The sequence below is a fragment of the Arvicola amphibius genome, chromosome 9 (genome assembly GCF_903992535.2).
Source record: "Arvicola amphibius chromosome 9, mArvAmp1.2, whole genome shotgun sequence".
NCBI classification, from domain to species: Eukaryota; Metazoa; Chordata; class Mammalia; order Rodentia; family Cricetidae; genus Arvicola; species Arvicola amphibius.
This window is the reverse complement of record NC_052055.2, coordinates 65,498,994-65,511,280: the sequence shown is the minus strand read 5'-3', so window position 1 is coordinate 65,511,280 and position 12,287 is coordinate 65,498,994. Positions and strand designations below refer to the sequence as shown.

Here is a 12,287-nt window from a genome sequence, read left to right as displayed (position 1 = left end):
CATTAACTCTAGCAATCCAGGCAAAAGGAGGAAGTAGTCTACAGAACAAAGGCCTAAGAAGGTGGGCATGACAGCTGGCTGTCACTCTCCGCATCACTGGCCTTGTTTCATTTAGGTCCAATCATGGACGCATAAGGATTTCAGCAAATCCATCTCAGGATAAAGCAAAGACGTAGAGCAGAGCAAGCCAGCATACTCAGTGTGGCTAAGGCTCCACTGCTTTTAATAGAAGTGTGGTTCTCACCAGCTGCTAAGGACGGGGCAGAGAGCTGTCCTAGGACAATGGTGAGGCCGTCACAATTCCGCAATTTATTTCCACCGGCCCAGAATGAATGTTTCTCCTTGGCTAGAGCACTTGTGTGGATTGGCTGAGAGTCAGCTCTAAGTGTGTCAAATGCTGCATTGCTGCACAGGAGGGACTAGAGGGAACTGTGTGACAGAAACAGGTGAGCCTTGTCAACCGTGTATACCTCCCATGGACAGGCTCGACGTGGATTCTAGTCACCATTTCTCTTCTCACTAAATATGCAGATTTTATAATCAGAGGGACTGGTCATAGTCCTATACCCCATGATATGTGCAGACTCTAAGAATGGGAAGAAACCTTCAGTTTCTACCAGTGATATCAGCCCAAGTGGGCCATTCACATGGAACAGTAATTCAAACAGTTGTTCCCAACTAGATGCATTGTCTTCATTACAGCCCTAAGCTATAAAAGCAAAGAATCTGTTTTGGTAGATGGATGGCCTTTCTTCAAATATTAAAAGCTAAAACATGCTCAAAATTCGGGTTTCTTGTCTCTAAGTCTTTAGGAAAAGTTATTACTGTTGTTACTATTAAATGAATAGAATGGTGATAAACAAAGATTTACAACAGGGCATATGGCTTTGTATACGAAACACTCCATTCCTGTTTAATTTCAAGATGTAGCACGTATTTGGAAGGTACAGTATATGAAATAAGGTACATTCACCTTAACCACAGTGGTTGCTCCCATGACCACTAACGGACTCACGAAAAGAAAGTGCCAGTCTCCCATGGCTCAGCCACAGCATGCAACAGTGACCAGCTGTTTTCCACCCTGGCTCATCTTGATGTATGTCTTGTCACAAATGCTGACCTAATGCAGCATGGTCAAAGAGGGCGCTGCGCTGGAATGGAAAGTGCCTACCTATACGGTCTGGAGCCATAAAAACCACTCCAGCTCAATGGTAAAAACCAAGGAGTGTTTAGTGAGTCAAAGATAGTTGAATCCTGTTTAAAAGCTGGTGTGAAAACAGCCCCTTTCTCTTTTTTGCAAACAAAAGCAAAAATCCTTAAAGCATGATTATCTCTGTGAGAAATCACAGCTGATATTAGTTATTCAAGGCCTGGTTAGGGCTTCACTGAGATGATACAAAATGACAGCTCTCCTCCTCACGCCTCGATTTCCTGCATGTCTGACAACCAAGTCAGTGTGGCTGATTTAAACACAAACATTTATTGAATTTAATTATCTCATTATACTCATACCCACTCCCCCACCCCCAAAGAAACATCCTAAATTGATCTCTAATTGGGCAATCAAAAGATCTGGCTTTCGATGTGACTTTGATAAACCCCCAAATGACATGCAATGGTATGCTGCCACGGCAAGGGGATGGGCTTTCTCCCTTCCTTTTTTTGTTTTTTTTTTTTATTTTGTTTTTTTGTTTTTTTTTTTTTTTTTTTTTTTTGCTTACCCATCATATCCTTTGTCTTCTTGAAATGTTTGTACCACCTTCCAAATTCTTGACATTTTGCTGCCGAGACATTTGCATAGTACGTGCTGTTCACAATGGAGGAGATCATACTCTGTGTGGAGAGGGAAGAACATGTATAAGACAGCATGGCACAAGGTGGGTACCACAACCTCGGCTGTGGGAAGTTGTACCTGCTTTCAGTCTTTCTAAACCAACTGGGACCAAAGCTTCAGGTTCTTCAATTCCATTACGTAGATAATCAAATGCTTACTGAAGTAGCAGCAGCAGCCTACACAGCAGCCCTCTGTACCCATCCTTCACCCAAACCAGCCGTTCCCCAGCCAGATGATGCCAGGACTGAAATTTAGAAGGTAGGGTATTTTGTAGCATGGTGACTGAGCCTGACATGTTTGTGAGCCACGGACACCGCTTGGAAGCTGGAAGCTCATCTGTAACGTAGGCCAGGGCCTGAGCTCTGATGGCCTCAGCAACACCTACCTCTCACCAACATCCCCAGCACAGTCAGGCACGACCAAGCAGGAGAAATCATTTTTTATTTTCGTGTTCACTGTATGGATTTCAGCTGCTGGTGAGCTAACAGCGCTCAGAGGTCACACTTAAGAGGCAAACTGTCTCAAGAGCCTTTCTCAGAAGACAAGCATCTTCAGACTTGATTGCTGGCTTTATCTAGTAAAGCTTGAGTTGTGAATTTTAAATGACCAGAAAATGTTTAAATATATACATTTCGTGCTAATTAACATTTTAAGAGCCCCATTCACAAAAAGAAGAAAGAAAAAGAAAGAAATGTCTCTTTACCATTTTTCTCTAAAAAAAAAAAAAAAACAAAAAAACCTTGAAGAGCTGGGCATGGTGATGAACCTGAAAGTTTCAGTCCAGCTCACACCACATAGTGAGACACTGACTCAAACAAAAAGGCACGGACAATAGTCAGCCTTCTAATAAATAAAAATGGAGACAATGATGTTAATGTATCACTAAGGCTTAAAATAAAAAAATACACAACCACATTTCCGAAAAACAAAAGCCTATTTTCCCAGATAATTTTGGTTACCGTAATTGCTGTCACTTAATTCCTGGTTCACCCACAGTTTCTAGTAGCTAAACTAACTCTCTATTGAGTCTTAGGAGTGAGACTGAAGTACCAAGCCTCCTGGTCCTGGGAGTAGAAACCTAAGAGCTTAAATTTCAGACCTGGTTGGCCTACAGAGAAACAGCTTACAGAAGGCTCCATTGTTGGGAGGCAACGAATAACCAGAAAAGCCAGTTTGGGGACAGTTTTATATCATTATCTTCTTTAAGCTACTTCAAATGTAAAGCTCTTTGGGCTATTATTAACTTTGACATCCATCATCACGTTAACTTAGTAGCACACACATTCCTGTAATGTGTAAGTTTGGGGGTCCTCTAAAGAAGTGGGAGCAATGCACAGGCTGGAGTTGCATTATTTATGCAAAATACAGCTGTCTCTCCAATGAGGCACCATGATAGCTTTTTCTCCCCACACTTTCTACTTTATCGTCACTTTTACATTTTATTTCTCTAAAAAGACATTCTTAATGTGCTTGTGAAGCCCTGCCATTAATCCAATAGCTTGCAGTTTCACTGAGAGCCCCCCTCAGTCCACAGTGCAAATAGACACTTAGCAAGTTGCCAAACCCAGAGCCAGAGGAGGACTACCTGACAGTTAGCAATCCGCCGGCTTCCATCTCACTTACTCTCCTGTAATAATGGATCAATAATGTTAGAGTCTAATAAAATGACTGAGATCACTGATAGATAACAGTGATTCTGCGGACAGGTGACAGCTCGTGGTCTTCTACTCTGGCCCAACTTCTAAACAAATACTACTTTTTACCTAGACATTCTGACACTGTCCAATGTTAACAGAGCATACCATGGAAGGTCGCATATTTAGAAATAAATATACAGGCTTCCTAAATTCTGTAGAGGTAGCCAGTCCACTTTGTCCCCTTAGTTCTATATATTACATTTGTTTGTTGCTGTACTGGCTGTTATGAAGGACACAGGGAGGAGTCAGACATAGCCTCTGTCTAATAAGTTTGCCGTCTATTAGGAAGCAGGCGATGTTCTAGATGGTTTCAATATAATGTGACTCTCTGCAGCAATGGTGTGGGGAGGGAGAATGCATAGTGTGAGGGAAATACATTCTGAAATACTTTGATAAAGTTCAAGCTCATAAGCAAAAGTGCTATGCAGTTCATTACCATCCATATGTGGAAAACAGCATCCATATGGGCCCTGCCATCAAAGCTTCCACTGCCCCCGCGCAGCCCTAATCTCTAGTGTGCGTCCTAGTCCTAAGGCGATTCTACCGTTTGGCAGAAGACCCTCTGTTCCCCCTTCACTTCCTTACTCCATCACTGGGCTTTTATTATTGGTAACGCAGATCTGTCAAAGACCCTTTCAGTGGGACCAGTGCGATGACAGAGCAGCAAAGCTCCTGCTGGGTCTGAGACGGTAGAGAAGGGACTCCCAGACACTGTCCTGAACTCCTCACACACCCTGATACACAAACATGTGTGCGCGCGCACACACACGTACAAACAACAAATTATTAGGATGTTTTAAATAACAGACATGATTTTCAAAATGATGTCTCTGTGTGGATGTGGGTATGTGGAAACCAGCTTTCTTTCCTAATCTCGCCACCATATTTTCAGAGTCTCTCACTAAATCCAGATCTCAAGGATTCCACTGACTAGCTGGCCAATTAGTCACAGGGGTTCTCCTGTTCCTACTCTTAGTACTAGAATCACAAGCTGCTAGGCCAGGCTCTTTATGTATATGCTGGGAATCCATGTCAAGTCTTCATGCATGTGCAACATGCACATCACCAACTGAGACATCTATCCCCACAGAAATGGTCCTAGGAAAATTGAAGGATGTACTAATCAAATGTGGTAGCAAGTCAAGGGACAAGGGCAAACAATTTTTGTTTTTCTTCAACCTCTCAGCTCAGTAAAGCTGGGGTGCATTTCATAGCAAGTATCAGGAAGACAGACTCAACCCTTCACCCCTGGACATAGTCCCATGGCTCCTCCATTCTGCCTAGGAGCTGTTCATCCATCAGGCTCTATGGCCCCGAATCTGCCAGGCCTTCCCACTTTCCCGAATCAAAGCAGGCTGAGCACGGCAACTAGCACTTCCTACACCGAGCATTTCTTCTAGACTTATCTCAAAACAGCCTGGATGCTCATCACAAGGCTGAACACACGTAGGGATGGGAGAAGGCCAAAGAAATAAGCCACTTCTTTGGGTCACTGGAACGTCCTCCTCCTTTTACCCTCCAATGTCAAAGGCAACAGCATTACTGCCAAGTGAACCTCCAAAGCCCAATCTCTCAGCTACAATCACCTTTCTTCAATAATTTGCAAGAGATCCCCTCCAAGTTTTCCAAACCAACCCACAGATGTCTCCAAAGAGGCTGCTGGTGGTTGCTGCTCTGCTCCCTTGGTGTCTACTTCTATGAGCACTTTCAAATACACAATTTCTGCGGCAAGTTTTCTAGTCAGTCAGTGCCCAGTAGTGTAAAAACATCAACATCCGAGGAGTCAATTAATCCAACTGACTAAATTCTGATGCTAGAAATTCTGAGTTCAAATGTTGCTGCAGGGCACACCAACCAAAACACAGGCCGAGGATCCCAGTGTGGGGAGATACAATTTAAAAGTTGGCAGAATTTGGCTGTGGGTCTCCTAACCCCTGTGTGACACGATATTCTCATCCTAGGAGCCAAGTTGTAAGCTTTCCTAAGATCCACAGAGCACATGTCTACTCCCTATGAGGAGCTTGGCTCTTTCCGAGTCTGCTAAAGTTCCGATCTGTAAGGATGCCATCTTCCCAGAAACCCCAGCCCTCTAGAAGGATACCATCTGCCACGGGCTGAGCCTCCTTTTCAGCCAAATACATTATTTATAACCTTTCTAATTGTGAAAAGGTAAGGGTGGAATTTTTCTAAAGCCTGACTTACATATTGTTGGAACATTCTGAACCTTTGCTCGAAAATCTGCAGGTCTCTAAATGTGAAAAACAGAAAAACACAAGGAACTGGTTGAAGTTACATAATTTTCCCAAATGTTATCTTCCAAACCCCTGCTAGGGAGTCACACACACTGTGGTGTGTATCTATAATGCTCTGGAAAATGAAGGAAGGTGGCCTGGTTGTTCTGCTTTGCCATCTTAGTGGTAAGGGGACTTGTGTGGGAGAAGGGCAGCCTTTTTCTCAAGGACAAGATTATCAACCGGGAAGGGGCTGCAATCTGATTACCCTTAAAACTGCTTTGTTGTGCCTTTAACAACCCCCCTCAAAGAAAAAAAAACACCCCAAAACAATGCTAATCAGGTTATTCAATCATTTAAACCAAAACTGTTCATGCTTTTCTGCCAAATCAACCAACCACAGCAAAATCTGTTATCTCTGATTGCTCAGCTTCCAGTCAAAAAAACCAGTTAACCCCCACTATTCCAAAAGTTTTCCAAAATAACCAGAAACAGGGCAAGCTGGGGAAAGGGAGGAGGAGGCCAGGCCTGTTTTGCAGGGGTAGGCGGCTGCTCGGTATTTGCATGTGACAAAGCTCTTAGGAGCCAGGCAGCTAGCAGCTCCCTGGTGCTTCTGAGGTCCCCATGATGGCCTTGTGCTTCTGAATGTCTCCTGGCTTTTTAAACAGGACTGCCTGCTGATGTTGGGATCCTAACTTGCTTGGGACTTGGGTCTAGGATAACTGAGATGGGAAGAGACAGATGCAGCTTCTACAAAATGGTGGCTCACCCATGTTGAAAGCTTGCCGGCTCCTTCAGCAGACAGGGCAAGGGCTACCACATCTTATTTACACAATTATCTAAATACGATTAAACAGCTGATGGACAAATATTAAACTGGAAAATGTATAGTCATTTCAGCTTAATGTAATCCTCTTTCTGTAAACACCCAAGATGATTTTTTTTCCAACCAGAACAGTCCTGACATCTCCTAAGCCTAAGGGTGAATAGCAAGAGATTGTTTTTGATAGTTATAAATATTCAAAAGACATGCAGACCATCTGCTTTCATAATACAGGTAAAGCGAGACTGAAATGGTGGCTGCTGTATAAAAATGATTCTTTTAACAAAGTCTTCCTCTCCTCGAAACTATAAAGACAGATGTCAAAAACTGTTTACACAGAGCAATCAGGAGCGTGTAAAATGTAATATTCCTTTTACACACAGTGCTTGCTAAAGAGGTTTTTTTTTTTCTTTTTCTTCCCATCTGTGTGTTGCAACACATTTCTACAAGTTAAAAACATTTTTTTTTTCAAACAGAGATCTCATGAATACCCAAAAACATGTGATCTGGTTTCTGAATGCTAATTAATTTCAGCTAAGGAACTGGAGTATCTTTCCCTGTAGGAAGGAATCTAGGTTTTGAAGTGGAGATCTCCACAGGTTTGATTCTGTGAGGTTAATCTCATGGTTTTCCATCACCTAGAATGTATTTATTTGTTCTACCCATGCTTGAAATGAAAACACATCATGGCTAATGTCTTTGGCATAAAGTTGAAAATAACTATTATCTGAAAGAAATACCTACACATGGAAAATATACAAAATCAAGAACAAAAAAAAATGAACTTTAACTCCTGTCCAGTCTGAATGCTGTGGGAAACTCACGCGTTATTTCCAGTGCTAGAACACTAATCTTGACAGAACTTATTTATTTATTTATATTAAGGAAAAGGAGGTATTAAATATAACTTTTTTATCTATTACATTAACGGCAAGGAGGAATTAAACACTTTTTGTATTTTTCAATGAAATGAACATTTTCTCAAACAATACACTGAACTAACTGCCAGTTCATTACTATTTCCTGTTTTTATTCCTTTTCTTTTTTTTTGAGAAGCACAATTTCCCAAGACTGTCCCTTCTCCTAAAGCAACACCTGACTAAAATTCATCCATATCTGTGAAAAATCCAAAAGTCAGACTTGAACTTGCTATCCAGCACAGCTGATCAGCTCCACGTACAAACCCTGCTGTAACTGAGCCCCTGTTAATGGAGTCTTGTTTGGATCCCCAGGCTATGAACACCACATACAGGTCTTTCCTTTGTAAGGCACATCCTAGGGGACGGTGGCAGGGCCTGATCGTGCTGGAAGTGAGGAGCGGGGACCCAAATGGGCTTCCATTTATGACAGCGAGTGACAGGATCACGGAGTGCATGCTGTTAGCTGACGCCCCCCAATTCTTCCCTCTGGAAACTCTACCACCCTCTAAGCTATTCTCTTGGGGGAAACTACCAGAACACATCTGAAACCTCGATTTGTCACAATAAGATGGATCACTTATAAATTTCTCTTAAGCTCCAGCTGTCCAAGTTTGGGGGAGCTCTTGCTATTCTTGATCATTTCTGGTGCCTGGAAATGGCGTTTTCTTCCAAAGAAGTCAGGACACATCACCAAAAATGAAAAGCCGTTATAAAGTTCTGAAGGAATACCAAAGAAGTGAAAGGAAACACACCCATCTCTACTCTCATTTCCCCCAAATGTATTTTCTAAAGGTGAAAACGTCATCATTTTGCAAAGCGCAGATATCTTAATTACCTAATAGCACACGTTGTAGCTTTCAAAGAAAACGCTGGTGCAGTTACTCTGTTTCTAAAATAATTTTATACAAACTCTAGATAATACAACATTTGACCAAATTCTCCATCCTGTCCTCATTTCTTCTACAATAAACCTCAAACCACTTGCATAAATATGCAAGTATCTTAAATTGCTAAGTATTTGCCAAAAGGTATATTATTAGTATTAGTAGTAAGGGTATATAGTATTTCAATAGAAGTGTACATAATATAGAAAACTGAAAGGTAACCATCACTGCTCCAACCAGTGCTGAGAATCCGTGAGGGGATTGTCTTTGCAGAGACACCAGGGGAGAATCAATTGTGCAATGCACACATCACTCTCATGCACACCCTGTACACACATCTCTACCTAGAGCTGTGTTTACAGGAAGCTTAAAGCCACTTAACATCTTGCCTGTGATATAATTATTAAAAATATAAATGTTATTGGGTTAAGTATCATATTAACCTAAGTAGACTTTACATGAGCACTTCCTTTAGATATGCCTGCATCTGGGTAAATCTGATTTAGATAAACCTGAAACTCTGCTCATTTAAACACTGGAGGGATGTTTGATTATTCCTTCTCTGATGCCCTGTGTGAATGTATGAGTGGCTCATTTTCATAGAAGAAACAATTTCTACTACCTGAACTTAGAAGAGAAAAATCATCGGACTCATTATTAGCTCCTTGGGACTGACATGGAGCATTTTCAAAACACTGTAAAGCACGAAGTAAAAACAAAAACTCCAGGCTTTTGAATAACTCCCTTTTCCCAGCAGAAGAACTTGTGCTAGGCTCTGAAACTGTCCACAAGAAGCTCAACACTCTCTGCATTCTTTCTTCATAGGAACACTGTTAGATTTGAAATTGCTTAAACACTAAGTGTATGTATATTGGGGTGGGGGGAGGCAGGACTTCAGTAAACCTTTGAGCAAACCCTTCTCATTCCCTGACAGAGATCTAACTTCCAGTCTGCTTGAGCTCCACTATGGGTCTCCATTCCACATTCTTCTATGGCTGTTATCTCACAGGAAACTAAAAGAGGAAGCTTGCCCCTGATGTCCATGTTTTGCTTAACACTCTTAGCTCTCAGATAAGATTTCCCACAACTACTACGTAAATGTAAACCAATGTCACCTCTGGATTAAACATAAAGAAAAATAATAGCACTGATGTGACTTCATCCCTATCAATGTTAGAAAAATCCCTCAGTTTAGGATCAATGTCGTTGGTCATGACCTCAAAGTGAAATGACCCAGCAACATTGGGATGGACTGCATGACAGACATTCGTAGTTCCAAGTGCAGATGCCTCCAGACCTTCACACAGCCAAAGGTAGATTGGACATGTAGAGCTCTAATGATGTCTGCCATGCTGGCCCCTGGCTGTAAAGCAGCCACGGAGGAGGGAGGTGAGGCCTCCAAGTTGGCAGCATCAGCACCTGTCCCTAAATCACTGGGCTGTTATTGAAACCCACCCCACCCCCTGATCTTTTCCTTAAGAAAATGGACAAATGGAAGTAACAGTTAAAAGAAAAGGAAAATGTGGGTCTTGATTGGGCACAGTTGAAACTACCCTGGAAAAGCTAACGTGCATGTGATAATGCTGGAAATCTGTCAGCGAAGCTTGTGCTTCACTGTGATATACGGTTAGCTCATTTTTAGCAGTCTTCATACTGCTGAGCCTTTGGACTCCCAAGACTACCATTCTGCTTAAAATCAGGTATGTGCTGCAACCTCTGCAGAACACAAATACCAGATAACCTGCAATGCAATAAGCTCTCCTAAGTAAAGCTCAGGAGTCATTTGCTCTTGGTTAGGTAAACGTCACAGGCAGAGCTAAGTATAATTGGGAAACAATTTGTGGAGTAGGATACTGCAGACAAGAATGTCTACAAAGCTCTTCCCACACAACTGCTAATACCACCCATAAATAAATGTATAGCCATCATACGATGATGTCTTAGTGCAGGAGAAATGCCTGAATTCTTGCGGTGAGTCAGGATCTGTGCTTGCTGGAATAGGTAAAGACCCTGGGGTGTGCGCGATACTCAGCAGGGAAGGCTCACTGACACCCTGAGCCCAACCCAGAATCCATGCGGTGGGAAATGAGAACTAACTTCAGGGAGTTGTTTTCAGGGAGACAGTTTCTCTGTAGCTTTGGACCCTGTCCTGGAACTCAGTCTGTAGACCAGGCTGGCCTTGAACTCACAGAGATCCTTCTGTCTCTGCCTCCAGAGTGCTGGCATTAAAAGCATGTGCCACTACTGCCTGGCTGGTTTTGTTTTTGACAGAGTTTGTGCAGCCGTGGCCGTCACAGTGATCTGCCCACATCTGCCACCAGAGCGCGGGGATGAAAGGTGTGAGCCACCATTGCCTGGCTACAAGCTATTCTTAAACCATGTGACACACAGATATGTGATTTTAAGCCACTCATGCCATTTGGACAAACAACTCAACTTATTGTCCACTTCTGAACTAAGAATTAACCATTGCCCGGGGTTTTAGGGTGCTAACGATCACAGCAACGGTACCATCCCCTCCCTCCTCTCCAGATGAAATGGGAGCATGGAAGTCAGTTGCTCCCGTTTCTGGAAGTCAAGATGCTTGTGCTCGTTCACTACACTGATGGAGGAAAGGGTTTTCTGGAACTCGCTCTGTAGACCAGGCTGGCCCTGAACTCAGAGACCCGCCTGCCTCTGCTTCCCCAGAGCTGGGACTAGAGGTGTGCCCACCATCCAGCCCACAGTCCTCTTCTATTTCTGTAGCACCCTTCATGTACATCCCAGGGTGTTTTACAATCGTTATGAGTTAAAATTAAAACCAAAGCACATACAATTCCTAATAGAACTGTTTTAAAACTGCTAAAGAGAACAAATAACTTTTAAGTCTAAATTTAAAGTCCCAGCAGCCAGCGTGTTCCTTGTCTCAATTGGCAGCGAGCTGCAGAGCCAGGCTGCTGCTCCTGTTATGTTAAAGGCTTGCTTGTTTCTTTATACTCAGAGTATGTTATAATCAGGCAGTTTCCCAGGAAAGAGGCAGAAACCCGTTTGTGTATCTGTTTGATTATTCTGAACCGGAGGAGTTTGTTAGGGGTCCAAATCTGGCACTGAACTAAAGTTCATTTAACAAGCAAATCCGGATAAAGACCAACTTGAAATTTCAGTACCGAGAAGGAAAATGCTCAAGAACTGTCTCAAACTAGTTCTGTTTAACAAGGAAATTAGCTTGATTGGCACAATTTGGTTGTCAGTCTTTTCTTTTAACAATTAGAAAGTAGTGTTTAATAGCCATTCTCTCAGACTAGGTCTTTTCTTGAGCCTTCCAAAGCTTAGAAGGCAAGGAGCCATGTTCTCATGATGTGGTTTTTCTCCTGTGTTAGTGATTCTGAGGTCAAAGGCAACCTATTCATAGGTTAAAAAAAATCTGTTAGGTGAAAATGAAGTATCTACACATGATTACACACATGAAATTGGCATGGCTTGAATTCTTCATACTTCACTGTTGTGAAGATAGAGCCAATGAGATATTTGAGATCAATTCTTTTATGTTAGACCATTGCTTTGTTAAGGTTAGCTTTTAGGATTAATAGATTTGAAGGTTGGAGAAAACGAACCAAGCTACTATAAAATTCTACCTATCGAAACCATCTATGAATGAGCCTCATTTAAAAAAACAAAAACAAAAAACAAAAAAACTTGCAATTTGGGGTATGTTTTCTTGTAGTTTAGACATACTGCAATATTGCTAAATGGAAAAAGTGATGCCCTGACTGGTTTAAATGGACAAAAAGTTAAATTATGAAAAGTTGTGTCAATTCACATAACTACCTACGGAGAGCTAGCTTGTCAATCACATAATGCAGCCCACCACTGACAATGGTGGTTACCAATTAACAATCAAATAACAGCTTACTAGTTT

At 42.1% G+C, this 12,287-nt stretch overlaps 1 protein-coding gene across 4 annotated transcripts in view; it reads right to left on the bottom strand.

The window, feature by feature from the left end:
* Satb1 (SATB homeobox 1) overlaps positions 1–12,287 on the bottom strand; it is a 90,637-nt gene that overhangs the window by 45,031 nt on the left and 33,319 nt on the right. For all 4 annotated transcript variants that reach the window (XM_038343306.1, XM_038343309.1, XM_038343307.1 and 1 more), the window contains one exon: positions 1,722–1,833. In XM_038343306.1, the coding sequence (XP_038199234.1) occupies positions 1,722–1,833 (112 nt within the window). The remainder of the gene's footprint in view (positions 1–1,721; positions 1,834–12,287) is intronic.